The 27,631-nt window shown below is 42.4% G+C and overlaps 1 protein-coding gene across 1 annotated transcript in view; it reads right to left on the bottom strand.

The window, feature by feature from the left end:
* LOC135216667 (uncharacterized) overlaps nt 1-27,631 on the bottom strand; it is a 130,027-nt gene that overhangs the window by 24,381 nt on the left and 78,015 nt on the right. The window contains exons 6-7 of the mRNA XM_064252055.1: nt 21,114-21,308; nt 1,151-1,290 (exon numbers count right to left, since the gene is read on the bottom strand). Of these exons, the coding sequence (XP_064108125.1) occupies nt 1,151-1,290; nt 21,114-21,308 (335 nt within the window). The remainder of the gene's footprint in view (nt 1-1,150; nt 1,291-21,113; nt 21,309-27,631) is intronic.

The following is a 27,631-nucleotide window of genomic DNA, read 5'->3' as shown; positions in this document are numbered from 1 at the left end:
TAATTGGTGTTTGTCTCGTGGTAGTGTTCCACACTCGCCCCTATTATCATACCGACACTTCTTTTAAGAGTGAGCGAGTCAGTTTTACTGACATTTTCTTATTTTATTTTGTTTTCTCTGGTAATTTTAGGTTAATTTTACCTAGAAAGAATGATATTAAGGATCTTTCATAGGGCGACACGAGCCAATCACCCAGAAATAGATTTTTCCTTCGTCAAAATCCCTTATATACAGTAGTGTAATGTAAATATATCAGTTCTATTCTACTTAATATCATTTGTAACATAAAATATGGTAGTTATTTACTATCATAAAATGGTTGAAATGCAAGCAAAACAGCTGTTGTTATCCAATTCAGTTGTTCATAGCAAAATAGCTATTTCTCATCCAGTTGTTTATGACTGCGCATGTTTACGCAACAAGCATAGTTTTACTAACGATAATTTTACCATTCTCTCTTACTTTTTTAACTTATTCAACAAGAAGATGGGATAGATAAAGAGACAGAGGAAAAGATTGTTCTAATCAGTTGTATGTAATAAAAAATTGTTTTTTACCACCAAAATGATAATGAATTTTCGATGGAAAATTAATATTACGTTATCCTAAATGTTATTACTACCCCAATTACACGACCATTAACATTTTTGAAAGGTTACCAAAAGATAAAGTTGCTTGAGTGGAACCATAACTCGATGCTTACATTTTCTCAGCTGGGCTCCCACAGATATAAATTTATTTTAACGTACTGATATGGAATTATTCCTCAAATATGCCAATAATATGGTATATAAGGTAAAAATGGTTTTATTACCTTTGTTATCAGTTTATTTCATAACATGAATCTTTTCACATATGTTGGTGGTTATCACAACGAGGCCAAGATAGCCTACAGATAAACATCACTCAAAATTCAAGGTTTAATTTTTATAATGGTAGTATATGATAACCCCAATTTTTAGGGGTCAGTTTTAAGATTCAAAGGTCATCTTGTACACAGAAATATAAGATTTCAATATTAAAATGTTCATATCAGTGCTACAATCAACTCAACCCTTATAAAACAAATAATTTAAAACTCTGAAATCCACCTAATAAAATTTGGATAATAGGAAACCAGTGAGACTGCTTACAAAATTGTTGTACTTACCTGTAATGTGCAAGACGGTGCTCCAACATGTCTAACTCATTAACAAGGTGGAAGCACTTGCTGCAAATAGCAGTGGAATGGAGAATATCTCTAGGCAAAATAATCCCAAGTAGAGCACCAAGTTTTTCTCCAACACTTACCTAATTTTGAAAAATACATTGAATAAACTATAAAAATCAAACTCCTTCATAACGTAAAAGTTATATCTCTATACAAACCCAATAATCATGTAGCACTTATTTATAGTAGTAATGTCCCCAGAAAAATTTTGTGTGTCTTGTGTACAAAAGAAAAAGAATATAGTAGCTGACACTGACCGTTTGGCATAGAATGAATGTGACACACCGATAATGAGATGGGAAGGAGGCAGTCAGGTCATAGTATAGACTAATAGGTTTATATTAAAAAAATGTTTGATGCAAACTTAATCTGCCTCATCACAAACTTATCATTCATATACTGTCCAAATGGAAATTTAATAAGAGGCCATGAAATTGATGAGTCAGCCTTTACATGAGTCCAATGAAGCCAAAAGACTTTTTGGGGAGGGGTACAGATCAGAAACCAAGCATGCAATGGCAATCTCACAAGAAACAGCAAGTAGTTGAACACACTTGGAATGAAGCAAGCAGGAATTCATCTACATGTATTATATTAGAAACAGCTGAAATCTTAAAATTCATCTTGAAAAACTGAAATCTTAATATTCATCCTTGAAGCTGTAGAAATTGAGAGAGCTGAAATCAAGAAGTCATTCTTAACTTGCTAGCCATACCTTCAGTCACCAAAAGCATTTTAATGTCAGCTTTTCCTTTCATATAGCTGTGCACCAAAAATTCTTAAATGCCATGTATATTTTGTGATCCTGAGCACCTCTTGACTTCCTATGTTAAATCTGATGCATAACACACAGTTCACAACCAACCTTTTTCAAAACAGCTACATGGCTAATTTCCAAAGTACTCTTTTCTGTGCTTCCTCTCTAGTATTCACATTAGACTTTGTTTTAGTACTTACAGATTTTCAGTCCTCACCTTCCCACTCCACTCGTCTAACATTTAAACATTACCAGAATCTCATTTCCAGATTCTGCTATTAGCAATAGGCTATCTGCATAAATCATCCCCCAGGGGTCTCTTTATCTGTTCCCCTTTGAAATCTCTTCCATTACTAAGATATACAACAACGGCCTCCGCATTAACCCTTGAAGGTCGCTAACATTTATTTCATATACTTCCTTCACTAGATCTTATGTTATGGGAGAGTAGCATCATTGGCAAAATTAATTTTTCTAGTACTCTTTGACCTTGTGCCCATTCAATTATGCATTTGTATCAGTACTCTGTTAAATAGCTTTTTGAGGTCCATATATACGTGATATAATCTCGTCCTCTTTATGTGGTACTTTTTCTTAATGGCTTTACTTTAAAAGGCTGCCACTGTTGTTGATCTCTCTGGCCTCTGGCATGAAATTAAATTGACAATTATCAATTTCAACTATTTTTCTTAACTATTCGTCCTGCACCTCTTCCGTTTTTAAATCATGCACAAGTAGGTAATCAGCTTTCTTTGTAATTTCCACACTGCAGCTTATCTTCTTTTCCTTTGTACGTATACGATTAATATAGGGTTCTTTTCTCAACATTCTGGCATTCTCTCATCATTTATCAGATTTCCATATGTTCTAGTATGCTCATGGACGACCAGCTTTCCTGCTGATCTTATTAAATTACTTATTCCATTTTTCATCTTTCCAAAGGCCCTACATGTCATTTTCACTGTTATGTTTTCTACTGGTCCCTCTATTTTGACTACATACATCATCCAGTTCGGTTTATTCTCTTCCTTCAGAAGGTTGTCAAAAAACTACTTCCATCATTCCAGTACCTCTTAACCCTCTTACGCCAAAGCCCTAAAAATCAAAACCTCTCCCGTATGCCGAGGCGGGTTTGGAGTGAGCGCGGAAGCGGAAAAAATAATTTTTTCAAAAAATCACAGTGTGCTTAGTTTATAAGATTAAGAGTTCATTTTTGGCTCCTTTTTTTTTGTCAGTGCCTGAAGTTTAGTATGCAACCATCAGAAATGAAAAAAAATATCATTATCATATGTAAATAATGCAATATATGGTAGCGAAAAAAAAAAATTCATCCATAATTGTATTCAAATCGCGCTGTGCGAAAAACGGTTAAAGCTAACGAGTTACTTTCTTTTTCGTTGTATTGTACACTAAATTGCAATCATTTTGATATATAATACATTGTAAAAAGATAAAAGCAACACCGGAAAAATATCACAAAATGATGCACGAATTTGTAACGCGCGGACGTAAAAAAATATTTTTTTCAAAAATTCACCGTAAATCTAAATATTGTTCTAGAGACTTCCAATTTATTTCAAAATGAAGAAAAATTATTGAATATTAGGATACTGTAAGAGTTTTAGATTAGAATTGCAGATTTCGACCATTTCGGACGAGTTAAAGTTGACCGAATGTAGAAATATTTATATATATATTTATTTATAGGCAAATATTTCGGAAATGAGAAAAGCTACAACCTTCAATTATTTTTTATTGTAATCTTCATGATTTTGCGCACATTTTCATATAAGAAACTCTATAAAATGGCTAATATGAAAAGGAGCAAATATTAGGATAATGCGACGTACATATTTCGGAGATTTTGTTTTCCGCGAATCAGCGCGCGGACGGGAAAGAAACGAAAGTTTTTTTTTTTTAAATTCACCATAATTCTAAATATTGTGTTAGACACTTCGAATTTGTTTCAAAATGAAGATAAATGACTGTATATTATACTAGATTGTAAGAGTTTTAGCTTACAATTGCGTTTTCAACTATTTCAGTAGAGATTCACAAATTTGACCGACAACGTGGTTTTTTTTCTATTTATCGTGATTTATATGCAAATAATTCGAAAAAAGAGAAAAGGTACAACCTTCAATCATTTTTAGTTGTATTCTACATGAAATTGCACACATTTTCATATATAAAACTTTATGTAACAGCTAATTTTAAAATGGTGCAAAAATTATGTCAAAGTGACTAAATAATTTTTGAGATGTGTCACTGATACTTTTTAGTGCGATAAGAAAGAAATTCGCGCTTGCGCACCTGCGTAGCGAAAACAAAACAACGCCTTGATCCGTGAACTCCCAGCATCCCCCAAGGCGCGTGATTCAAAAGTTTTCGGCTGGTAGGCCTATAAGTATTTTTCCGCGAATTTAAAAAAAAACTTTTTTAAGTCGACGTATGATACGTCCAATCGCATACGGGAGACATTTTGACTCGACGTTTAATATGTCCAATCGGCCGTAAAGAAAAAAAAACTTCTTGATTTTTTCGGAAAAAAATTAAGAGTTACCGCGCGGACATAAGGAAAAATGTTTTGGTTTTTTTTTTCCAATAAAATTCACCTTAAATCAAAATTATTGTTTGCTAGAGACTTCCAATTTGTTGCAAAATGAAGGTAAATGATTGAATATTACTAGAATATAAGAGTTAGCTTACAATTGCGTTTTTCGACCATTTCGGTAGAGTCAAAGTTGACCGAAAGTTGAAATTTTTGCACTTAACGTTATTTATATGAAAATATTTCAAAACTGATAAAAGCTACAACCATGGGTTGTTTTTAGGTGTACTGTGCATGAAATTGCGCACATTTCCATATATAAAACTTTATGTAACGGCAAATTTAAAATATATAATAATCATATATAATAATCCATGTAGTATTGGATAATTTAAAATGGTGCAAAAATTATGTCAAAGTGACTAAATAATTTTTGAGATGTGTCACTGATACTTTTTAGTGCGATAAGAAAGAAATTCGCGCTTGCGCACCTGTGTAGCGAAAACAAAACAACGCCTTGATCCGTGAACTCCCAGCATCCCCCAAGGCGCGTGATTCAAAAGTTTTCGGCTGGTAGGCCTATAAGTATTTTTCCGCGAACTTAAAATAAAACTTTTTTAAGTCGACGTATGATACGTCCAATCGCATACGGGAGACATTTTGACTCGATGTTTAATATGTCCAATCGGCGTAAGAAAAAAATTCTGATTTTTCCGGAAGAGTTACCGCGCGGACATAAGGAAAATGTTTTGTTTTTTTTCATAAATTCACCATAAATCGAAATATTGTGCTAGAGACTTCCAATTTGTTGCAAAATGAAGGTAAATGATTGAATATTACTAGAATATAAGAGTTAGCTTACAATTGCGTTTTTCGACCATTTCGGTAGAGTCAAAGTTGACCGAAAGTTGAAATTTTTGCACTTAACGTTATTTATATGAAAATATTTCAAAACTGATAAAAGCTACAACCATGGGTTGTTTTTAGGTGTATTGTGCATGAAATTGCGCACATTTCCATATATAAAACTTTATGTAACGGCAAATTTAAAATATATAATAATCATATATAATAATCCATGTAGTATTGGATAATTTAAAATGGTGCAAAAATTATGTCAAAGTGACTAAATAATTTTTGAGATGTGTCACTGATACTTTTTAGTGCGATAAGAAAGAAATTCGCGCTTGCGCACCTGTGTAGCGAAAACAAAACAACGCCTTGATCCGTGAACTCCCAGCATCCCCCAAGGCGCGTGATTCAAAAGTTTTCGGCTGGTAGGCCTATAAGTATTTTTCCGCGAATTTAAAAAAAACTTTTTTTAAGTCGACGTATGATACGTCCAATCGCATACGGGAGACATTTTGACTCGATGTTTAATATGTCCAATCGGCGTAAGAAAAAAATTCTGATTTTTTCGGAAGAGTTACCGCGCGGACATAAGGAAAATGTTTTGTTTTTTTTCATAAATTCACCATAAATCGAAATATTGTGCTAGAGACTTCCAATTTGTTGCAAAATGAAGGTAAATGATTGAATATTACTAGATATAAAGAGTTAGCTTACAATTGCGTTTTTCGACCATTTCGGTAGAGTCAAAGTTGACCGAAAGTTGAAATTTTTGCACTTAACGTTATTTATATGAAAATATTTCAAAACTGATAAAAGCTACAACCATGGGTTGTTTTTAGGTGTATTGTGCATGAAATTGCGCACATTTCCATATATAAAACTTTATGTAACGGCAAATTTAAAATGGTGCAAACATTAGGACAATCGCACGAAAAAATTTATCGGAAGAGTTACCACGCAAAAGTAAGGAAAAAGTTTTTTCATAAATTCACCATAAATCAAAATATTGTGCTAAAGACGTCCAATTTGTTGCAAAATGAAGGCAAATGATTGAATATTACTAGAATATAAGAGTTTTAGCTTACAATTGCGTTTCTCGACCATTTCGGTAGAGTCAAAGTTGACCGAAGGTTGAAATTTTTGCACCTATCGTTATTTATATGAAAATATTTCAAAACTGATAAAAGCTACAATCATGATTTTTTTTTTTTGTATTTTACATGAAATTACGCACATTTTCATATATAATAATCCATGTATTGGATAATTTAAAATGGTGCAAAAATTATGTCAAAGTGACTAAATAATTTTTGAAATGTGTCACTGATACTTTTTAGTGCGATAAGAAAGAAATTCGCGCTTGCGCACACTGCGTAGCGAAACAAAACAAACGCCTTGATCCGTGAACTCCCAGCATCCCCAAGAAGGCGCGTGATTCAAAAGTTTTTCGGCTGGTAAGGCCTATAAGTATTTTTCCGCGAATTTAAAAAAACTTTTTTAAGTCGACGTATGATACGTCCAATCGCATACGGGAGACATTTTGACTCGACATTTAATATGTCCAATCGGCGTAAGAGGGTTAATTTATAACTTAAATTCCTCCACTTCATCTTTCATATACTTTGCCCATTTTTACATATTTTCCATCTTATAATCTATGATGCCTGAAGCAAGTTTAATTATTATAATCTATGCTATGATGCCTGAAGCAAGTTTAACCTATTATAATGAAATATGACATTTTTATATAATATAAAGTTTCACTTATACTTACCCGGTGGTTACATAGCTGTCGTCTCCTGACTTCACGGCAGAATTTGAAATTCGCGGTAGCGCTAATGGTTTGACAGGTGATCCCTCTACTCCCGCCCTCTACCGGGTACCGGGAACCATTCCAACATAAATCAGAAGTTTCATGCCTACCTGTCCCATATGAGGGAAGGAGGGGGGCGGGCTTCGTTATGTAACCACCGGGTAAGGTTATAAGTGAAACTTTATATTATTATAAAAATGTCATTTTCACTTATATAACTTACCCGGTGGTTACATATAGCTGATTGACACATTTAGGTGGTGGGACAATGGCAGCTAAAATAACAACTGTTGGAATTATCCGAAGATATAGGTTCCTTACCTTTAAAGACCGCTGACTCAGTGGTTACTGCCTCTGTAGTCTGCTGGCCTTTATTGTACCGACAGGATATATGGATCCGTGCGTCGGACACAATAATAAGTACTTGCCGTTGAGGACGTGACCGTAACGGACAAGACTATAATGCCCCTGCTCAGGGCGCAGTACAAATCACCACATAATACAATGAAAAACGAGGGATCACCACCACCGTTTAAGAAATACACCAAGACATTAAAAGACTGAAAGATACTCAAAAAACTCCCTGTATCTTCAGACAACCTTAAAAATACAAAAAAAAAAAAAAAAAACACTAATCAAGGAGAAAAGTTAGTGAGGATGGGATACATCCTTCTCTCCCTCACCCAATACCGTGTCAGTCACAATGAATGGCCCTAATGTACTGCAGTTTTCATATGTGGTTTGCAAATCTGTCAGATAATGAGATGTGAAGACAGAATTGCTTCTCCAATAGTAGATTTAATAATGTCTTTCAAAGAACAGATTACGTCTAAAGGCCATAGACGTAGACACTGCTCTAATTTCATGAGCTTTGACTTTAAACACTTTGATATCTGAGTCTTGACATTGTCCGTGTGCCTCAGAAATCAAATTCCTTAAAAAGAAGGAGAGCGCATTTTTAGAAAGAGGACGAGAAGGATCTTTCACTGAACACCACAGGTTATCATCTTACCTTTGGTCCTTTGCACATAATGTCTAAGTGCTCTCACTGGACAGAGAAGACATTCAAGCTCATTAGGCCCCACTAACTCCGAAATGTTCTTTATAGAGAAAGAACGAGGCCAAGGACGTGAGGGATTTTCATTCTTAGCTAAAAAAACCCAGCATTGATGAGCAAATGGCATTGCCCTTAGCGAATCCAACTCTCTTATCAATAGCATGTAGCTCACTGATTCTTCTAGCTGATGCTAAAGCACAAAGAAAAAGTGTCTTCCTGGTCAGATCTCTAAAAGAACTAGAGGAGATCGGTTCGAATCTATCTGACATCAGCCATTTAAGAAACTACAATCCAGGTTTCCAAGCTACTGTTCTTGACTCCTTTGTCTTGGTCGTATCAAAGGAACGAATCAGGTCCTGAGAGGTCTTGATTATTAGAAATGTCTAATCCTCGAGTCTGAACACAGAAGACAAACATAGCTCTATAACCCCTAATCGTCTGGGTAGAAAGCCTTCTTATTTTCACGAAGGAAAAGAAGGAAGAATAAGCTAACTGAGCTATAGAGGTCTTAGAAGACGAAATTCCTTCTTCTTTGCACCAAGCTCTGAATTGGACCCACTTAGCTTGGACACTCGATCAGAGGATTCTCTCTGGGGTCTAGCAATAGCCCTTGAAGCTCTCTTTGAAAATCCTACTCTTTCTGAGGAGATGCTCGACAGTCTGAAGGCGACTAGTCGAAGAGCGGACAAGTTGTGATGGAACCTCAGAAAGTGGGGCTGTCTGAGTAGATCCTTCCTTAACGGTAACTCTCTCGGAAAGTCCGTCAACAGCAGTAGTAGATCCGGAAACCATTCCCTGGCCGGCCAAACAGGGGTAGGCTATCACAGAGTCAGCCTGACGGCTTTCTGATGACCTCTGAACTTTGCCAGAACTAATCTTAGCATTTTGAAAGGTGGAAAGGCATACAGATCCAGATTTGACCAGTCCAGAAGCATGGCATCCACTGTAAACGCCTCCTCGTCTGGAACTGAGCAATACAGTGGTAGACGAGCTGTCTTGTTGTGGCGAAGAGATCCAACTGAGGACATCCCCAAATCCCCCAAAGCTTCTTGCATATTTGAGGATGTAACGTTTCCACTCTGTGGAGAGGACTTGTTCTCTCCTGCTGAGAATGTCCCGCCTTTACATTCTTAGAGCCTGAATAAATCTTGTGCTCAAGACAACCTTGTTCTCTTTCGCCCAAATGAGTAGGTCTCTCACCGCCTCGCACAGAGAGAACGAGTGTGTCCCCCTGTTTTTTTATGTAAGAGAGAGCCGTGGTGTTGTCTGCTTGAACCAGCACTACTTTCCCTCTTACCTCTGTCTTGAAGTGCATTAGAGCCAAATGAATGCGCCTTCAACTCGTTTAGATTTATGTGCCAGCTTCTCTGATGAACCTGCCAAGTCCGCCCCCACACTTCCTTTCTCCCCAGAGTAGCTACCCACCCTTTGTCCGATGCGTCTGACAAAAAAGCGTAAGGTTGGGGCTCAACTGGCTTAGAGACAAGCCTTCCTCTAGCCTTCCTTCTGATTTCCACCAAAGGAGGTCCTGTTTGATTCCTTCCGAGATGGGGAACACGAAGGAGTCTGGGAACTTCTTCCTTTGCCACTTCTGCTTCAAGTAAAATTGAAGTGGTCTCATGTTGAGCCTTGCCCAGAACTTCCACAATTGCTTCTATTGAAGCCAACGGGTTCCTAAAAAGGGCTCATCCACTGATTGCGACCGAGCAAGTTTGTCTGACGAGAAATTCGTCTATTTTGTTCAGGCAAGAGTCGATCCTTTGGAGAGGACTGAAAAGCCTGAAAAAGAACTGAATTCAGTCTCACTCCTAAATAAACTATCTCCTGAGAAGGAGTGAGACATGACTTTTCCTGTTTACTAACAACCTAGGCCTTTCCGTCAGCCTTAAAGTCTTTGTAGGTCTCCACACACTTCTGTCTGGACCTTGCCCTGAGAAGCCAATCGTCTAGATACATGGATATTCGTATCCCGTCTAGATGAAGCCACTTTGCTACTGACGACAGAACTCTGGTAACAAAATTTGTGGAGCTGTCGACAGGCCGAAGCAGACGGGCCCTGAACTGATAATGCGGCCCTGGAACACGAATCTCAGGAATTCTTCTCGATTCCGAATGAATCGGAATATGAAAATAAGCGTCCCGAAGGTCTATGGAAACCATCCAATCTCCAGGATGAACGCCTGCTAATACCGATTGGTCGTTTCCATAGAAAACTTCGTCTTCAGGACAAAGACGTTCAGGGCACTGACGTCCAACACCGGTCTCCAACCCCCACCCCCCGTGGCCTTCTTTACCAGGAAAAGGCGATTGTAAAAAAATCCTGGTTCCTGCGGAGAGTCCACTAACTCTATGGCCCTCTTTGCCAGTAAGACGAGAACTTCTTGATGGAGGGCGGCAATTTTTCGGAGTTCTCCGAGTAAGCTGACAAATTACAGGAAATTCTGTGAGAGGGGGGTGCTTGATGAACGGAATGGTGTATCCTTCCTTCAGGACCTGGACCGTCCAAGGATCCGCTCCGAGATGAAACCAGGTCTGCCAGAAAAGGTGTAATCTGGCTCCTACTGCTGTGTGGAGGACTACGGGCCTACTTCTTGATGGAAGAGGGAGTGTTTTTAGAAGAGGCTCTACCTCTCCCACGAAACCTGGAGAAAGATCGAACGGGAGCTCTCCCTCGAAATGGTTTAGGAGCTTCCGTGGAGGAGCACTCCGAGAAGCAGAAAGAACCGGGGCTTTATCACTGACTGTGATAAAAGATCCTGGGTCGCTTTCTGTGTTAAAGATTGAGCGATCTCCGCTCACAATCTCTTGCGGAAAAGGTGTTTCTTGTCCAAAGGAGAGAAGAGCAAGGCGACTTCTGGTTCGATGAGACCCCTTTCGCAAGAAGGAGCACCAAAGCTGGTCTCTTCTTCAAACACTCCAGAGGCGAAAATGGCAGCGAGCTCCGAAGCTCCATCACAGATGCCTTTATCGATACAATCCAGTACCGAGGCAAAATCCTTCAACTGCTCCTCCGAAAGTCCAAATGACTTGACTTTCCTGGCCAGCGAAGCACCACCCAATCCAGGAAGCTAACAAACTTCAAAACACGGAAAACACTCTTGCAAGATGATCCCAGTTCATTTGATGAAAAGAAAAATCTTAGCAGTATTAAGGGCTGCTCTGCGGGAAGAGTCCACGAGACAAGAAAAAAGTCTCCCTGACGGAGGCAGTCACACCCAGGGAAAAAACTTCTCCAGTGTCATACCAGACACGGCTCCTTGACGGAAAGTCTCGAAGGGGGAAGACAAAAAATGATATTGTTAGTAATACAATAAAAGTTTCATACATACTTACCCTGGCAGATATATACTTAGCTAAGACTCCGTCGTCCCCGACAGAAATTCAAATTTCGCGCCACCTCGCTACCGGTAGGTCAGGTGATCTACCTGCCTGCCCTGGGCGGTAGGACTAGGAACCATTCCCGTTTTTCTATCATATTTTCTCTCTTCCACCTGTCTCCTGCGGGGAGGCTGGGTGTGGGCCATTAAATCGTATATATTTGCCAGGTAAGTATGTATGAAACTTTATTGTATTATAACAATATATTTTTTTCATACAATGAACTTACCTGTCCAGATATATATTTAGCTGATTGGCACCCTTTGGTGGAGGGTAAGAGACAGCTAATATGGAATAGACAGGTAAACAACATATGTTGTAGGTATAAAAGAAAAACCTTGGTTTCCTACCTGATAGGTGGTAGACTTCGTGGCTATAGCCCGGTAGTCTGCATCACCTCAAGACTTTAGCGAGATAAGTGATCTATGGCTAGAGTTCTTGTGGGTCTGTCGATGATGGGTATATGAACCGCTTACTCGGCAGAGCCTGAAAGGACTTTGTCAATGGGTACTAGACCACTTCTATGACAACACTTATGAAGGAGCACAACCAATCCCGACCACCTGATCCTAACCACCATGTTAGTATATAGAATTGTTCTGAGTTATCCCCGAACTCATTACAAACAAACCCATAACTCGAAACGAAAACGCATTCATACAAAAATTCTAAAAAAAAAAAATTTAATACTCCTCTAAAAGATATCAAGAGTTCCTTACTGAACAACAGTGACTGGCCGCCAGTGCAGCACCAAGCCCTCTTTGTCAGCAGAAATCTAGAACATATCTAGTAGAAGGTATGTACAAAGTTAAGGATTGGTGTTTGCTCCCCGTACCCAGTATCGTATCCGCCGATACGAAAGGCCCCAGAGAAAAACATTTCTCGTAGGTCACGCGAACGTCTTTAAGATAGTGAGATGCAATACCGAATTGCACCTCCAATATGTTCGTATCAATGATTTTCTTTAGCGACATATTATTCTGAAAAGAGAGAGACGTCGCCACTGTGCTCTAACTTCATGGGCTTTTACTCTTAAAAGCGGAAAAGAGCGTCAGGACAGAACTTGTGAGCATCTGTAATGACGCTCCTTATGAGAAAGCTATGCGTTCTTAGACATGATTCTTGTGGGGTCCTTAATCGAACACCAAAGACTTTGTCTAGAGCCTCCCATTTGTTTTCTTCCTTTGTAAGTAGAACTTCAAGGCTCTTACAGGGCAAAGAGACCTTTCTGTTTCTCTACCTACTAGACTAGATAAGCCTTTAATCTTGAATCTCTTGGGCCAGGGATTCGAGGGGTTTTCATTTTTCGCTAGAAAAAGTGTTCTAAACGAGCAGGAACCGGCCGAGTCTCTGTTAAAGCCGACTTCATCCTCAAGGGCATGAAGTTCACCAACTCTTTTGGCTGTCGCCAAAGATAGAGAAACAAGCATTTCCTCGTTACATCCCTGAACGAAGCTAAATGAGGAGGCTCGAATCTGTCAGACGAAAGGAACTTGAGAACTACATCCAGGTTCCAGCTGGGAGGAGTTAGTTCTTAGATTTTGTCGTTTCAAACGATCTAATCAAGTCGTGCAGATCTTTTTATTATCAGCATCTCTAGGCCTCTGTTTCTTTAAGACTGCCGAAAGCATGCTCCTGTATCCTTTGATAGTCGATACAGATAAGTGAGAGACCTCTCTCAGGAACAAAAGGAAATCAGCGATTTCGGTTATAGAGGTACTGGAGGAGGACAACTTCTTAGACTTACACCAACCTTCTAAAAACCTCCCACTTAGACTGATAAGACTCATCTAGTGGAAGCTCTGCGGGCTCTAGCGATAGCGCTTGCAGCTTCGCGAGGAAAAAAAAAACCCCTCGCTCTGACAAGTCTTTCGATAGTCGAAAGGCAGTCAGCGCGAGAGCGGGGAGGTTTTGATGAAACCTCTCGAAGTGTGGCTGTCTGAGAAGATCCATCCTTCTTGGAAGGGATCTTGGGAAGTCTACTGTCCACTCCAGCACCTCTGCAAACCAATCTTGTGCTGGCCAAAACGGGGCTATCAGGGTCATCCTTGTCCCGTTGGACGCTACAAACTTTCTCAACACTTGGCCCCAGGATTTTGAAAGGGGGGAAAGCTACACGTCTACATAGACCAGTCTAGCAGGAAGGCGTTCGACCACGAGAGCTCTTGGGTCTTCCACCACTGAGCAAAAGACTTCCAGCCTTTTGGCAAGGAATGTGGCGAACAGATCTACGTGAGGAGTGCCCCAAAGATCCCAAACGACCCTGACACACACCTCTGAATGAAGGGTCCATTCTGTGTGAAGGACCTGGCTTCTCCTGCTCAGTCTGTCCGCCCTGACGTTTCTCGTACCCTGAACAAATCTTGTCAGGAGGTAGAATGTTCCTCTGGGAGATCCAAAGTAGCAGATCTCTTGCTATTTCGTATAGGAACAAGGAGTGTGTTCCTCCTTGCTTACCGAATGTAGGACAGGGCGGTAGTGTTGTCCACATTTACTTGGACCACACTGTTTGCCACAAAAGGTTCGAAGAACTTTAGAGCCAAGTGAACTGCTAGAAGTTCTTTGCAATTTATGTGCCAGGACACCTGTGCTGCCTTCCAGGTGCCTGACACTTCTCTCGGTCCTAGAGTTGCTGATCCCCAACCCTTCTCCGATGCGTCTGAATATAACCAACTCACGGCTTGGGTTCGTTGGAACTTCCAGAGAAATTCCCTTGTTCTCTTTTAGAAGGGTACAACCACCATTGGCAGGTGGTGGTTTTTCATCTCCATTGGAATGGAGAAAACTGTCGGAGGAGAAGTCCGTCTTCCAATTCCATGATCTTCTTAGGAAAAACTGAAGAGGACGAAGATGCAGTCTTCCTAGAGGAAGAACTGTTCGAGAGAGGAAAGGGTCCCTAGAAGGCTTAACCATTCCCTCGCCGAAGTCCGTTCTTTCCCATAAGAAGAGAGACTTTCTCCAAGCCTCTCACGATTCTCTTCTGGCGAAGGAACTACTCGAAAACCCCGAGAATCCATCTGAATCCCCAGATAGACCACGTTCTGTCTGGAATCATTTTTGTGACTTCTCGAGGTTCACGAGTAGTCCCAACGCCTTTATCAGGTCTAGGGTCAAAGAAAGGTCCTCCAAACACTGTCTCTCTGTTCTGGCCCTGATGAGCCAATCGTCCAGATATAGAGAGATGTTGACGCCTTTGAGGTGAAGAAACCTCGCCACATTCTTCATCAGGTTTGTGAAGACCTGAGGAGCTGTGACAGGCCGAAACACAAGGCCCTGAACTGAAAAGATCCTTCCCCCGTCATGAAACGGAGGTACTTCTTCGAAGAAGGGTGAATCGGGACATGAAAATAAGCGTCCTGGAGATCCAGCGACACCATCCAATCTCCTTGACGTAAAGCCGCAAGGACTGAGGCCGAAGTCTCCATAGAGAACTTCTCCTTTAGAACGAACTTGTTCAGAGCGCTGACATCTAGTACTGGTCTCCAGCCCCCCGAGGCTTTCGCAACCAGAAAAAAGCCGATTGTAAACCCCGGAGAGTTTTGCTCCAGAACTAATTCTATAGCTCGTTTGTCCCACATTTGATTCACCATCAGCGAAGAGTATCCCTCAGTACAGGGTCCCTGTATCTGGCTGACAGTTCCCGCGGAATAGTCGTTAGGGGAGGACTGTCCTGGAAGGGATAAGATATCCCTTCCTGATTATGGACATCGAAGAGGCGTCCGAGTTTATGAATGTCCAGGCGTCTGCAAATTCGAGAAGCCTGGCACCCACTGGTGTTTGAAGGTTGTCTGTCCTCACTTCCCTTTCTTAAAGGGACGAAGCGAGCTTTACCTCTCTCTCAGGACCTCTTCTCTTAGAGGGAGCTCTGGAGGGAGGGCCTCCTCGAAAGGGCTGAACCGTAGAAATCGGTCCTTTCTTGTCAACCGCAACTAGGGGTCTCTTCTTCCTTGCAGTTTGAAGGAGAAGATCCTGTGTCGCCTTCTCAGTCAGTGAGCGAGAAATGTCCTTCACTAACTGAGAAGGAAACAAGAAGTCGACATGGGAGCGAAAACCAGGGCTGCTCTCTGTGGGAGAGAAACCGCCTTGGTTAAGAAGGCACTAAAAATACTCCTCTTCTTAAGGAGTACCGCTCCAAAGAGAGAGGAGATTTCTCCCGATCCGTCTTGTACTGCCTTATCAATACAAGAAAGAATACTCAGAATGACTTCGGGTCTAGACCTTCCGAGTCATGAGCCTTCTTAGACATCACCCCAAGGGACCAGTCTAAGAAATTAAACACTTCCAAAATATGGAAGAGGCCCTTGAGGAGATGATCAGTCTCAGAAATCGCCCAAGTCACAGCGACTCCATTCAAAGCGTGTCTCCGTGATGAATCAACCAAGGTTGAAAAGTCCGCTTCAGCTGCCGCTGGGAGAGAAAGGCCATGTTCTCCCAGTTCGGTACCAGAAACCTCCCTTTTACCAGAAAGTATGGCTGGAGGCATACAGAAGGTGGTTATGCCAGATCCTTCGTTCGACAACATCCATTTGTCCAGAGACTGTAGAGTCTCTTCATAGATCGTAGGTCTCATCTTCAACACCGACGAAGACTTCGGTACGATCGCACTCGAAAACAGTGATCGAGGCGAAGGAGGAGCCGCAGGAGTCAACGAATCTCCATACTCCTGCAAAAGAAGTTCCGTCAGAACTCTATAGTTAGAGAATCTTCTCTACCGTTAACTTCGTCTTCCGAATCTCCTTCCACACCGTGCTGAGAATCGGCCTGAAAAACGAGAGGATCTTCACCAAGTTCTCTCTCTACTGGTGACACTCCTACTAGGAGGAGGGACTCATAGAGTGAACAGATTCTCTCTCAAGTCTACAAGTAGCTCGCGTCTGCTTGACCTTCTCACGCCTGGAAAGCTCTTCGCGCTTGGCTGGCGCTTCTCGCTTGGCTTGGAGCTTGTTGCTTGTCTGGCATCTCGCGCCTGGCTGACGCCTCGCGCTTGTCTGGACGCCTCACGCAAAGGCTGACTCCTCGCACCTGGCTGGGCGTGGCGCCTCAAACGCTTGGCTGAATCCTCGCGCCTGGCTGGCGCCTCGCGCCTGAGCGTATCCTTATCTAGAGCAACTCGCTCGGATAGCTCCTGACGCTTGAACGAATCTTCGCGCCTGGAAGACGTCCCACGCTTGTAAGGCTCTTCATGCCTGGAGGACGCTTCACGTCTGGCAGGCGAAAGAAGACGACGACTTCTTAATAGGAAGTCTAGCGTCCTTCTTTGCGAGGTGGGGATTCCCTCGAAAGAATAACTCCAACCAAAGAGGCTAACTGCTCTTGTTACTGCTAGCAAATTAGCCTCTTTGGCAATGCCACTACCCAGCGTCCTCTTCAATTAAGAATAAGCCAGGAGAACTCGAAGGAGTGCGATCCTCAAATAACCCGTTCCGGAGGATGCGTCGAGACCAGCTTAGGCCCTTTTTTGATTTGAGAAGAAAGGGGGCTTCCTCCGAGAAGCGCTCCGGGCTCGAGTCAAACGCGCGTTCTTTCCAGTGCCTTTTCAGTGGCCTAGAAAGATCCGAGTCCTTCCACCCTCGTTTAGGTGAAGGAGAACCGGACGACGAGAAACAATCTCGTAGGACGCTTCTATTAAAGCGGTCCTGAGCAGACTGTAGCGAAACAGAACCTGCTGAAGGGACGCCTGACCGTTGGGATTCCCCACAACCTCCGTACAACTTTCGACTTTCCTTCTCCTCTGGGTATGTGAGTTTGGAAGAGGTCTAGGCCTGGGAGCATCGCAGGGACGGTCAGACGCCCCCTCCACAACACTGGGAACACTCACTTCACTAAGTAATTCACTATCACTTCCCTTACCTTGCATGGCCGCCATCTTTGTCTTCATTTTACGAAGAGTAGCCTTCAGATTGGCGATTTCAGATACATAGGGAGAATCAAATTCATTAATAATAGGAGAGTTAGACTCAGAAAAAGGCTCAATAGGCCTTGTACTCACACTCTTTTGTGCAGCCCTAATTCTATCCCTCTCTAACTTCTTCAAGTAAGAAGTTAGAGTCTTCCATTCATTAGCATTCAACTTTTCACACTCAATACAGGTGTTAGCTAAAGAACAGTCAAACCCCCTACACTTACAACATACAGTGTGAGGATCAACCGAAGCCTTTGGTATCCTCACCTTGCAGCCTACATTCACACACACTCTCACACTAACACTTGAATCAGACATTCTATCAGAAAAATCAAAAGCAAGTCCAAATCCAGTCCACAGTAGCGAATGCCAAAACAACGATCCAGTACGTCACCAAGAAATCCAATATCGATGATCAAAAAAGTCTTGAAAAGCGAATTCCAGTCAGGAGGTAGTAACAACAATGTTGATACCACCGGCGACAGAGAAAATATGATAGAAAACGGGAATGGTTCCTAGTCCTGCCGCCCAGGGCAGGCAGGTAGATCACCTGACCTACCGGTAGCGAGTGGCGCGAAATTTGAATTTCTGTCGGGGACGACGGAGTCTTAGCTAAGTATATATCTGACAGGTAAGTTCATTGTATGAAAACATTTTTCCCCTGTTCCCTCTTCTCCAAAAGCCAAGCGTTAACTTTCTTGATAGCTTTCTTAGCCGAAATCGAGAGGACGAGACGCGTGAACGAGGACGAGGAGTCAGGTTTACTGTCCTTTTTCCACTGCAAACTAGGAGAAACTGGAACGGAAGGCGCAAAAGAATCTCCAAAGTTGTCAACGAAGGATCGTAAAAGGAGTTTTATACCCCCGACAAAATGCTTGTCTTTTTCTGTAAGTACTTCTCCTTCTTCCTCCAAATCCGAAGCTTCCTTCGACGAAACTGGCGAACATTCCATCGGAAGAGGAATCCTGTCGGCGAAGTCACAACCCTGATGCTTCCGAGGAGGGTGTGAGAAAGCAGGAGAAGACGTCTGAGCCTGTACTGAGACGAATCCGGGTGGCTGAGCTGGCGGCCGCGCTGGCGGCTGAGCTGGCGCTCGAGCGAGAGCCATAGACGGAGTCAGGAGAAGAGTCCGACCAGGCGCCTGAAGTGGCGTCTGAAGAGGAGTCACATGGAGAGTCTGAGCCTGAAGAGGCGACTGAAAAGGAGCCTGCGAAGAGGACTGCACAGTAGTCTGCGCAAGATGTAAGGCGGTCGGGAGCGCATTCGGAGACGAAAGAGACTTGCCAAAAAGCTCCAAGATACTGCCTAACTTGGCATTCATCTGTTCAAACACCGAAGGTTGAGGATCCACCGACGTAGAAGGCGCGGGAGGCGTAGAAGGATGATCCACAAACACGTCTGGAGCCGCAGGAGTTATCGCTTGAGGAGGCTCTGGAGAAGGCTCCGAAGGAGTGTGCGTGTTTCGGCTTTCTCCACTTCTATGAGAGAAGGGCGATAAATCGAAAACCGCCGGAGAAAAAGCTTCAGGCTCCTCCCAAAAACTACAAAAGGAAGGTTTTCGGCAGCCGCCACCTTCTTGGGAACCGCAGCAGGCGAAACATCGCGAGACCTTTTCAGCGGTCTAGAAGTCTTATTACGCCAACCTCTATAAGAGGAAACATCTGAAACTAGAGTCGCTTGAACGAAAAACACTTCCACTAAGTAATTTATCACACTTAACTACCACTTCTTTGCACTGTCGTCACTCACCCATTTTCTGCATAGTGGTGAGAAAGAGACAAATTTCGAGTCCATATCGGCTCGTAATACTGACACGGGATCGGGATCGGGAGATACAGATTCGAGGGCAGGAGCAACCACTACGGGGTTAATATTAACAGGATTAACAGAATTCAGAGGAATATCCTGGCTACTCACTGACTTAGAAGAAGATCTCTGTGAAGCCTTTCTGATTCTATCTTTTTCTAACTTTCTCATATACTTTCCCAGTGCCTTCCACTCCTGAGATGTTAGAGACTTTACATTCTTCACACGTATTCTCAAAAGAAGAATCATTCATGTCCCCTACAAACTAACACAAGTAGGAATGAGGATCAAGTGAAGCTTAAGAAGTCTAGTCTTCACCCACTACTACACACCCTATACTGAACAGAGCCGGTGTCAGACATCATGAAGAATTCAAAATAATTCCTAAAAAGGACAACAATATCAAAACCAAAATAACTATTGCGCTAGCAAAAAGATCAGTAAACTCAAGGTACATCACCAAAAGGAGAAAACCAAGATGATCAAATCCAAATTCCAACCAGCAGAGGAACCGTGTTACCGGTTCCGACGGCAGGAAACTTCTGATTTATTTGTTGGAATGGTTCCCGGTACCCGGTAGAAGGGCGGGAGTAGAGGGACCTTCCCTGTCAAACCATTAGCGCCTACCGCAAATTTCAAATTCTGCCGTGACGTCAGGAGACGACAGCTATATGTAACCACCGGGTAAGTTATATAAGTGAAACCTTATCTTTGATGATTTACAAAATTTTTATCATAATAAAACTAATCCATATTTCAGTCATCAAATTTTTTCTTATTCCAGCCACTGTTACTAGTTTTTCTGTTGTGTGCTCTATATTTCCTATGTCATCTGCATTGACTACATTAAGCTTACAGTATTGTGTATTCATGCTGGAACTTTGTATCTAGCGCTTCTGCTCTGTTCACTTTAAATGACAGGAAGCACTGTCTCCAATATCTATGAAATTATTAGTGTCTGTATTTTACTTCTTATTAATCTCTATTCACTATCTCCCAACTAAGCTGTCTAATTTCTTTATCCTTGTCTTGCTTTGTTTCCAATTTACGTTTAAAAATAAACCCTTCAGCCAGCTATAATGTTATTTTTCCCACAAACTATACATACAGAGTATATATATCGAGCTACAATGTCCTTTAATATCTAATTCGCTCTAAAAACTCGGAATTAATATATTTTCATATATGCTTAACCAAAGGGGTGGGGAATTTTTTCTCGATAATAGACTTGCCTGGATCGGGGCGCGAACCCAGGATCCTTCCAAATCCAGGAACTTCAGTGAAGCTTTTACCTACTACACTACCGCGATAGTGTAGTAGGTAAAAGCTTCACTGACGTTCCTGAATTTGGAAGGATCCTGGGTTCGCACCCCGATCCAGGCAAGTCTATTATCGAGAAAAAAATTCCCCCTTCGGTAAGCATATATGAAAATATATTAATTCCGAGGTAGAGCGAATTAGATATTAAAGGACATTGTAGCTCGATATATGTATATGAATCACGGAAAAGTGATATGACTTATACAGAGTATGTAGTGTACAAATACTTATGAATTTTTTCATATGGCCTATCAATGATAAAATAAAAGTGTGCACAAAAAAGTAAGCAGAACATAATTATTCCATACACTTTGTTCTAGAATCAAGAATCAGAAACAGGATTTTTAAAGTTTTACAATTGTGAAAAATAAAATACATCAAACTTAAGCACTGTCTGGTAATTAATTTAGTATACTGCATTTCTATAGTAAATTATTTTTTGTGCAGCAATGGATTAGTTTACTTACTTTTGACATGACAGTGGTTAGAGTATCCATGGAATGTGATTTAGTTGGTGCACTAGCTTCAACATTACTCCTTTTCTCTTGCACACCATCACTTTTAGTAACAGATGCATCACATATGAGACAAAGCGTGCTACTGCCAGCAACTGACGACGATGTTGATGAATCTTGGTCTTTCTTTTGGGCAGGGGTTCCCTGCTAAAATGAAAGATCTCTTCACCCAAGTACACTTAAATGATTGCTGGGGCATTAAAAATTACACCATACAAAAAATGCTTAAGATTATAAACTAGCACTCAATTTAGACAAGCATACTACTGAAAAACAATATTACCAACACACCTGTGAAGGACAATAGTTCTAGCACTATTTGGCTATCCTAGAAGGATATTTTCACACTTGGCATTTAAATATTGTGAACTGGGTAAATTGAGATAGCTTATATTTTTTTCTTAAAATTATTCACTATACGTATTCTGTTTTTTTCCATCTGTCCATCTACCTGAGGTGTTTGGTTTGGTAACACTGCATCCCGGGCTTTAAATAGTTACGCTGTGTAAGTTTTAGGTATAAAAGGATATCTGGGTGTACATTTGCAACTGAAAAGTGTTTTAATAATTTACTGTATGCGAATTACACTGTTAATATTCGAAATATGATATTGATATCATTGTTGAATGCAAGCTGCCTTTTAGGGGTGGCAAATGGAACAGCCAGATGCAAATTCCATTAAACAGATGCTAAACCAAGTTACGTCATATCATATCTGGCTAAAATGCACTTTACAAAAATTAAAAGTATATACTGATATGTTTACGTGTAATGAAGTAACACATAGCTCAGTAGCAGAGTAGGTGTGGTCCAATACGGTTGACATTTGCCGTAGTGAACAGCAAGAGAAACAATTTTCCCGCCAATGCATCTGGCTGTTCCATTTGCCACCACGAAAAGGCAGCTTGCATTCAACAATAATAACAATATCCTATTTAGAATATTAACGGTGTAATTTGCATACAGTACACCCAGATATCCTTTTATGTACATAAAACTTACACATAGCATAACTAATTAAAGCCTGGGATGCACTGTTACCATGCGCAAAAACCACAAGTGGATGGACAGATGGAAAAAAAACAGAGTATAGGTACCAATATGAAAGGGTTAAAGAAAAGTCCTGACACTAGAGACACTTACTATCCCAAACTCAAACCAAGGTACCTTGTATGAAAGAGACACTGCTTGTTAAAGATGAGTACAAAAAATACAAATAAAACTAACAAACATAAAAATAAACTGGTGTGTGTGTGTGTGTGTGTACTGATAAATGCACCAATCACTCCACAAATCAGTTTTGTAAACTTTGAGTAAATCTGTTTTAATGTGGAAGATCTTACATGTTTGTACATTTAACTTATAGCAGAAGTAAGTTAATCACTCTATGGAAATAACAATCCTACCACAATCTATTTGAATTAATTTAAAATTCACAAAAATACATCAACACATACAAAAAATTAAAAATACCAAATTTAAAATATTCAGATAATATAAAACCATTTTTAAAATTTCAACTTTCTCATGAACAAAACCTGAAACCTTTTGCAAATTTATTATATCATGTATATATTAATATGTTATTGTTATAATACAATTAAGTTTGTTCATACTTACCTGGCAGATATATATATAGCTGTATTTTCTGACGTCCGACAGAATTTCAAAACTCGCGGCACACGTAGTGGGCGGCCAGGTGGTAGTACCCATTTTCTATTCATATTTTATTCATGACCCTTGTCTCCTGAGGGGAGGAGGGTGGGCACTCTAATTATATATATCTGCCAGGTAAGTATGAACAAACTTAATTGTATTATAACAATACATTTTGTTCATGAAAACTTACCTGTCAGATATATATATAGCTGAATCCCACCTTCGGTATGGTGGGAAGAGACAGAATAGGATTTTTTAGGAAACTTAAATTAAGTAAATGATGTACTTCTTGGTTCCTTACCTGTTAGCAAAGTAGACTCTGTGATTACTGTCACTTAAGCCTGCTTCTGCTTTTATCAGAGTTGCCAGCCAGGTGTAGACCTGTAGTGCTGGTGCACTCTGGATGCTCTGTCAACGGGGACGTGACCTCAATGTGACAAGACCCATCTGCCAAACATATAGGGAGTAACACAGCAACCGACCACCACCTGACCAACTAACCAAAAAAACCCCTGACAGTTAAACTAAAGAATGGGAGATTTTCCACAGAAGATCTCACCATCAACCAAAACACAACAATAAAACTAACCTAAACTAAGCTAAGGGATAGGGAGAGAGCTACCTTCAGCCCCCAAAACTGTGTCTGCCGAAATGTATGGCCCCAAAGAACTACAGTTCTCGTAAATCGTTCTCACATCCCGGAGGTAATGTGAGGCGAATACGGAATTGCTCCTCCAAAAGGTGCTATCAAGGATATCTTTCATAGACATATTCCTTTGGAAGGCAAGAGAAGTAGCTACGGCTCTGACTTCGTGAGCTTTCACTTTAAAGAGGCTCAAATCAGTCTTCTGGCAAGATGAATGAGCCTCTTTAATGACGTCCCTCAAGAAGAAAGCCACAGCATTCTTTGACAACGGCAAATCTGGTCTCTTCACCGAGCACCAGAGATTACCTGAGGGACCTCTTATCTCTTTAGTTCTATGAACATAGAACTTGAGACCCCTGACAGGGCACAGGGCTCTCTCTGGTTCTTGACCCACGAGACCCCACATACCTTTGATCTCAAAGCTCTTGGGCCAAGGATTAGACGGGTTCTCATTTTTTGCCAAGAAAGTCGGGCTCAATGAGCAGACAGCGTTGTCCCCCTTGAAGCCCACTAGGCTACTGAACGCTTGGATTTCACTAACTCTCTTCACCGTCGCCAGAGAAGCTAGGAAAAGCGCTTTCTTCGTCAAGTCCCGTAGAGAAGCTTCGTGGAGAGGCTCAAAGGGACTTAACATTAGATGCTTCAGAACCACATCGAGATTCCATGAGGGTGGTCTTGCCTGTGGAATCTTGGAGGTTTCGAACGACCTTAAGAGATCGTGTAGATCCTTGTTGTCGGAGAGGTCCAGTCCTCTGTGTCGAAAAACGGCCGACAACATACTCCTATAACCTTTAATTGTAGGAAATGCCAATTTCTGCACATTTCTTAAATAGAGCAAGAAATCTGCTATCTGGTTCACAGAGGTCGTGGAAGAGGAAATTCCTTCCTTTTTGCACCATGCCCTGAAGGAGGCCCACTTAGATTGGTAGACAGCTCTTGAAGAGGCTCTTCGAGCATTAGCGATTGCTCTCGCAGCTGCCTTCGAAAAGCCTCTCGCTCTGGCCAACTTTTCGATAGTCTGAACACCAGTCAGAGCCAGAGCGGAGAGGTTTTGGTGATACCTTTTGAAGTGAGGCTGTTTGAGTAGATCTCTCTTCCAGGGCAACGTTCTTGGGAAAGTCCACAAGAAAGTCATGACTCTGTGAACCACTCTCTGCTGGCCACATTGGGCATCAGAGTCAACCTTGTCCCTTCTGAAGCTGCAAACTTCCTCATGACTTCCCCCATGATCTTGAATGGGGGAAAGGCGTAAAGTTCTAGGTCTGTCCAGCTCCAGAGCAACGCGTCCACCGCAATTGCCCCTGGATCCAGGACCGGGGAGCAATACAGAGGAAGCCTCTTCGTCCTCGACGTAGCGAACAGGTCGACTAGAGGACGTCCCCACAGTCTCCATAATTGCTGACAGACTTCCTGGTGCAAGGTCCCACTCTGTTGGCAGAATTTGATTTCGACGACTGAGAAGGTCCACCCTGACATTCTGTACCACCCTGCCACGGAATCTCGTCGGAGGGTCTTGATCTGCCTTACGTCTGCCCATAGCAGAACTTCCCTCACAAGGAGAAAAAAGGGATCGGGAGTGAGTTCCTCCCTGATTCTTCAGATATGCAAGGGCTGTGGTACTGTCCGAGTTGACTTGAATGACCTTGCCTGACACTTTGTCTTCGAAGAACTGCAGCGACAGGAAGATCGCTGCCAGTTCCTTCACATTGATGTGCCAGGCTACCTGTTCCCCTCTCCAGGAGCCTGACACTTCCTCCCCTCCTAGTGTTGCTCCCCAACCGGAAATGGAAGCGTCTGAGAACAACACTAGGTCGGGGCTCAGAAGATTTAGGGATAAGGCCCTCTCGCAAACTTCTGAGGGTCGAGCCCACCATCTTAAGTGGTCTTTCACGTGTGTTTGAGATCCTTAGGATCTCATTCAGGTCCTCCTTGGCTTTCCATTCTTCCGCAAGGAAAAATTGAAGAGGCCTGAGGTGCAGTCTTCCCACGAGACAAACTTTTCCAGCGAGGAAATGGTGCCCAGCAGACTCATCCATTCCCTCGCCGAACAAGCTTCTCTCCCTAGGAAGGCTGCGACTTTCTCTAAACCCAGCTGCTGACGTTCCTGGGATGGAAACGCCCGAAAAGCCACTGAATCCATCTGAATCCCCAGATACACGATGGACTGTGTCGGGGTCAGATGTGACTTTTCGGAGTTGACTAAAAGACCCAGGGACTTTGCTAGGGCTAACGTCGACTGAAGGTCCTTCAGACATTTTCTTCTCGACGACGCTTCTGATCAGCCAAGCGTTGAGGTAGAGGGATATCCTGATCCCTGAAGAATGGAGCCACTTCGCTACATTCCTCATTATAACTGTAAAAACCATCGGGGTGGGGCCGAGCTGAGACCGAAACAAAGGGCTCTGAATTGCCAAACCCTGTTGCCTAAGACGAATCTCAGGTACTTCTTTGAAAGAGGGTGGACGGGGACGTGAAAGTATGCGTCCTGCAGGTCCAGAGACACCATTCAGTCGCCAGGTCTCAAGGCTCCTAGCACCGACTGAGGCATCTCCATTTTGAACTTGTTTTTCTCCACAAAAAGATTGAGCCTGCTCACATCCGGACTGGCGCCAACCCGACGACTGCTTCGGCACCCCAGGAAAATCCTGTTGTAGAAGCCCTGTGACCCCAGGTCCACGACTTGCTCCACCCCGCTCTTTTTTCGACCATCTGGTCTAAAAGATCGAAAAGGATACTTTTCTTCTCTCCCTGATAAGTCGGAGAGAGGTCTCTGGGAGATGATGTTTAAAGGAGGAGAATGTTAAAAAGGGGATCTTGTACCCTTGCTCTACGATCTTGAGAGTCCAAGGGTCCGCCCCTCTTTGCCTCCATGCCTCCGCAAAGAACTTCAGCCTGGCCCCGACTGGCGTCTGAAGGACAAGATCTTCATTTGGTAGATTTTGGCTTAAATGAAGCTCTTCCTCTCGAAAAACCTCTCCCTCGAGGAGCTGCTCTCGAGGGGGGTGCCCCGCGAAAGGGTTTGACTTTCTTCGGGGGTTTAACGAACGATGATGTAGAGGGAACTGCTGGGCGCCTTGAAGACTGTGCCAAGAGGTCCTGGGTCGCCTTCTCCTGCAAACTCGTCGCAAGATCCTTCACCATAGCCTGGGGGAAGAGATGGTCCGAAAGAGGCGCAAAGAGCAATTCCGCTTTCTGAGCGGGAGAGAAAAACCGACTTAGCGGTAAAATTACATAGCAAGAGCTCTTTTTCTTCAGGAAAGCTGTTCCAAAATGAGAACCAGCTCTTCCGAACCATCCCTGACGGCCTTGTCCATACACGACAACAACGCTGGACAGCTCCCCCAGACTGAGAGAATCAGGGCTTCTAGACTGAAGGTCCAAAACTCCCAAGCACCAGTCTAAGAAATTAAAGACACCCAAAGTGCACAGCAGTCCCTTCAAGTGGTGGTCCGTCTCCACAGGAGTCCAGGACACCTTTGCAGATGATAAGAGGGACCTTCTCTGAGCGTCCACTAAACTGGAGAAGTCCCCAAGAGCGGACGAAGGAACCTTTACCCCCACGTCCTCCTTGGTTTCATACCAAATGCCTCCTTTCCCGGAGAGTCTAGAGGGAGGAAGGGCAAAAGTGGTCTTGCCCTGGTCCTTCCTTCGAGACATAAAATCTTGGAGCTTCTTGAAAGCCCTCTTGGTTGAAAGCGACGTCTTCATCTCGACAAACTCAGGAGTCTTGACTGACTTAGAAGACGAAAGTTGAGAGGGAAGAGACCTAGGGGCTGCCGGCTGAAACTTATCCCCGAAGGAAGAACGTAACAGCCGCACAAGAACCTTATAGTCTGAGACAGCCGAAGCTACAGGCGGTTCTTCTTCGACTGAACTCGCTGGACTACTAAGTTCCCCTTCTTCTCTAAGAGAAACTGGAGAACGTCCATCCGGAGAGGGCGTACGTCCAGCAGGCTTAGGCCTGAACAAAGACTTCCGCTGATTGGAAGTCACCGCTTCAGGTACGGACTCGCCCTTACGACGATCCTTTGAAGGACGGAAATCTTGTGAACGTAGAGCGTCCTTTGAAACAACGGGAACTGTCTTACTACTAGACACGTCCCTACGAGAGGAAGCACGAGCTTCCTGACGAGAGGCGCCAAAAGCGTCCTGCTTAGCCAGGCAA

Source organism: Macrobrachium nipponense, chromosome 6 (assembly GCF_015104395.2).
Source record: "Macrobrachium nipponense isolate FS-2020 chromosome 6, ASM1510439v2, whole genome shotgun sequence".
Taxonomy (NCBI): Eukaryota; Metazoa; Arthropoda; class Malacostraca; order Decapoda; family Palaemonidae; genus Macrobrachium; species Macrobrachium nipponense.
This window is presented reverse-complemented; position numbering and strand designations above follow the sequence as displayed.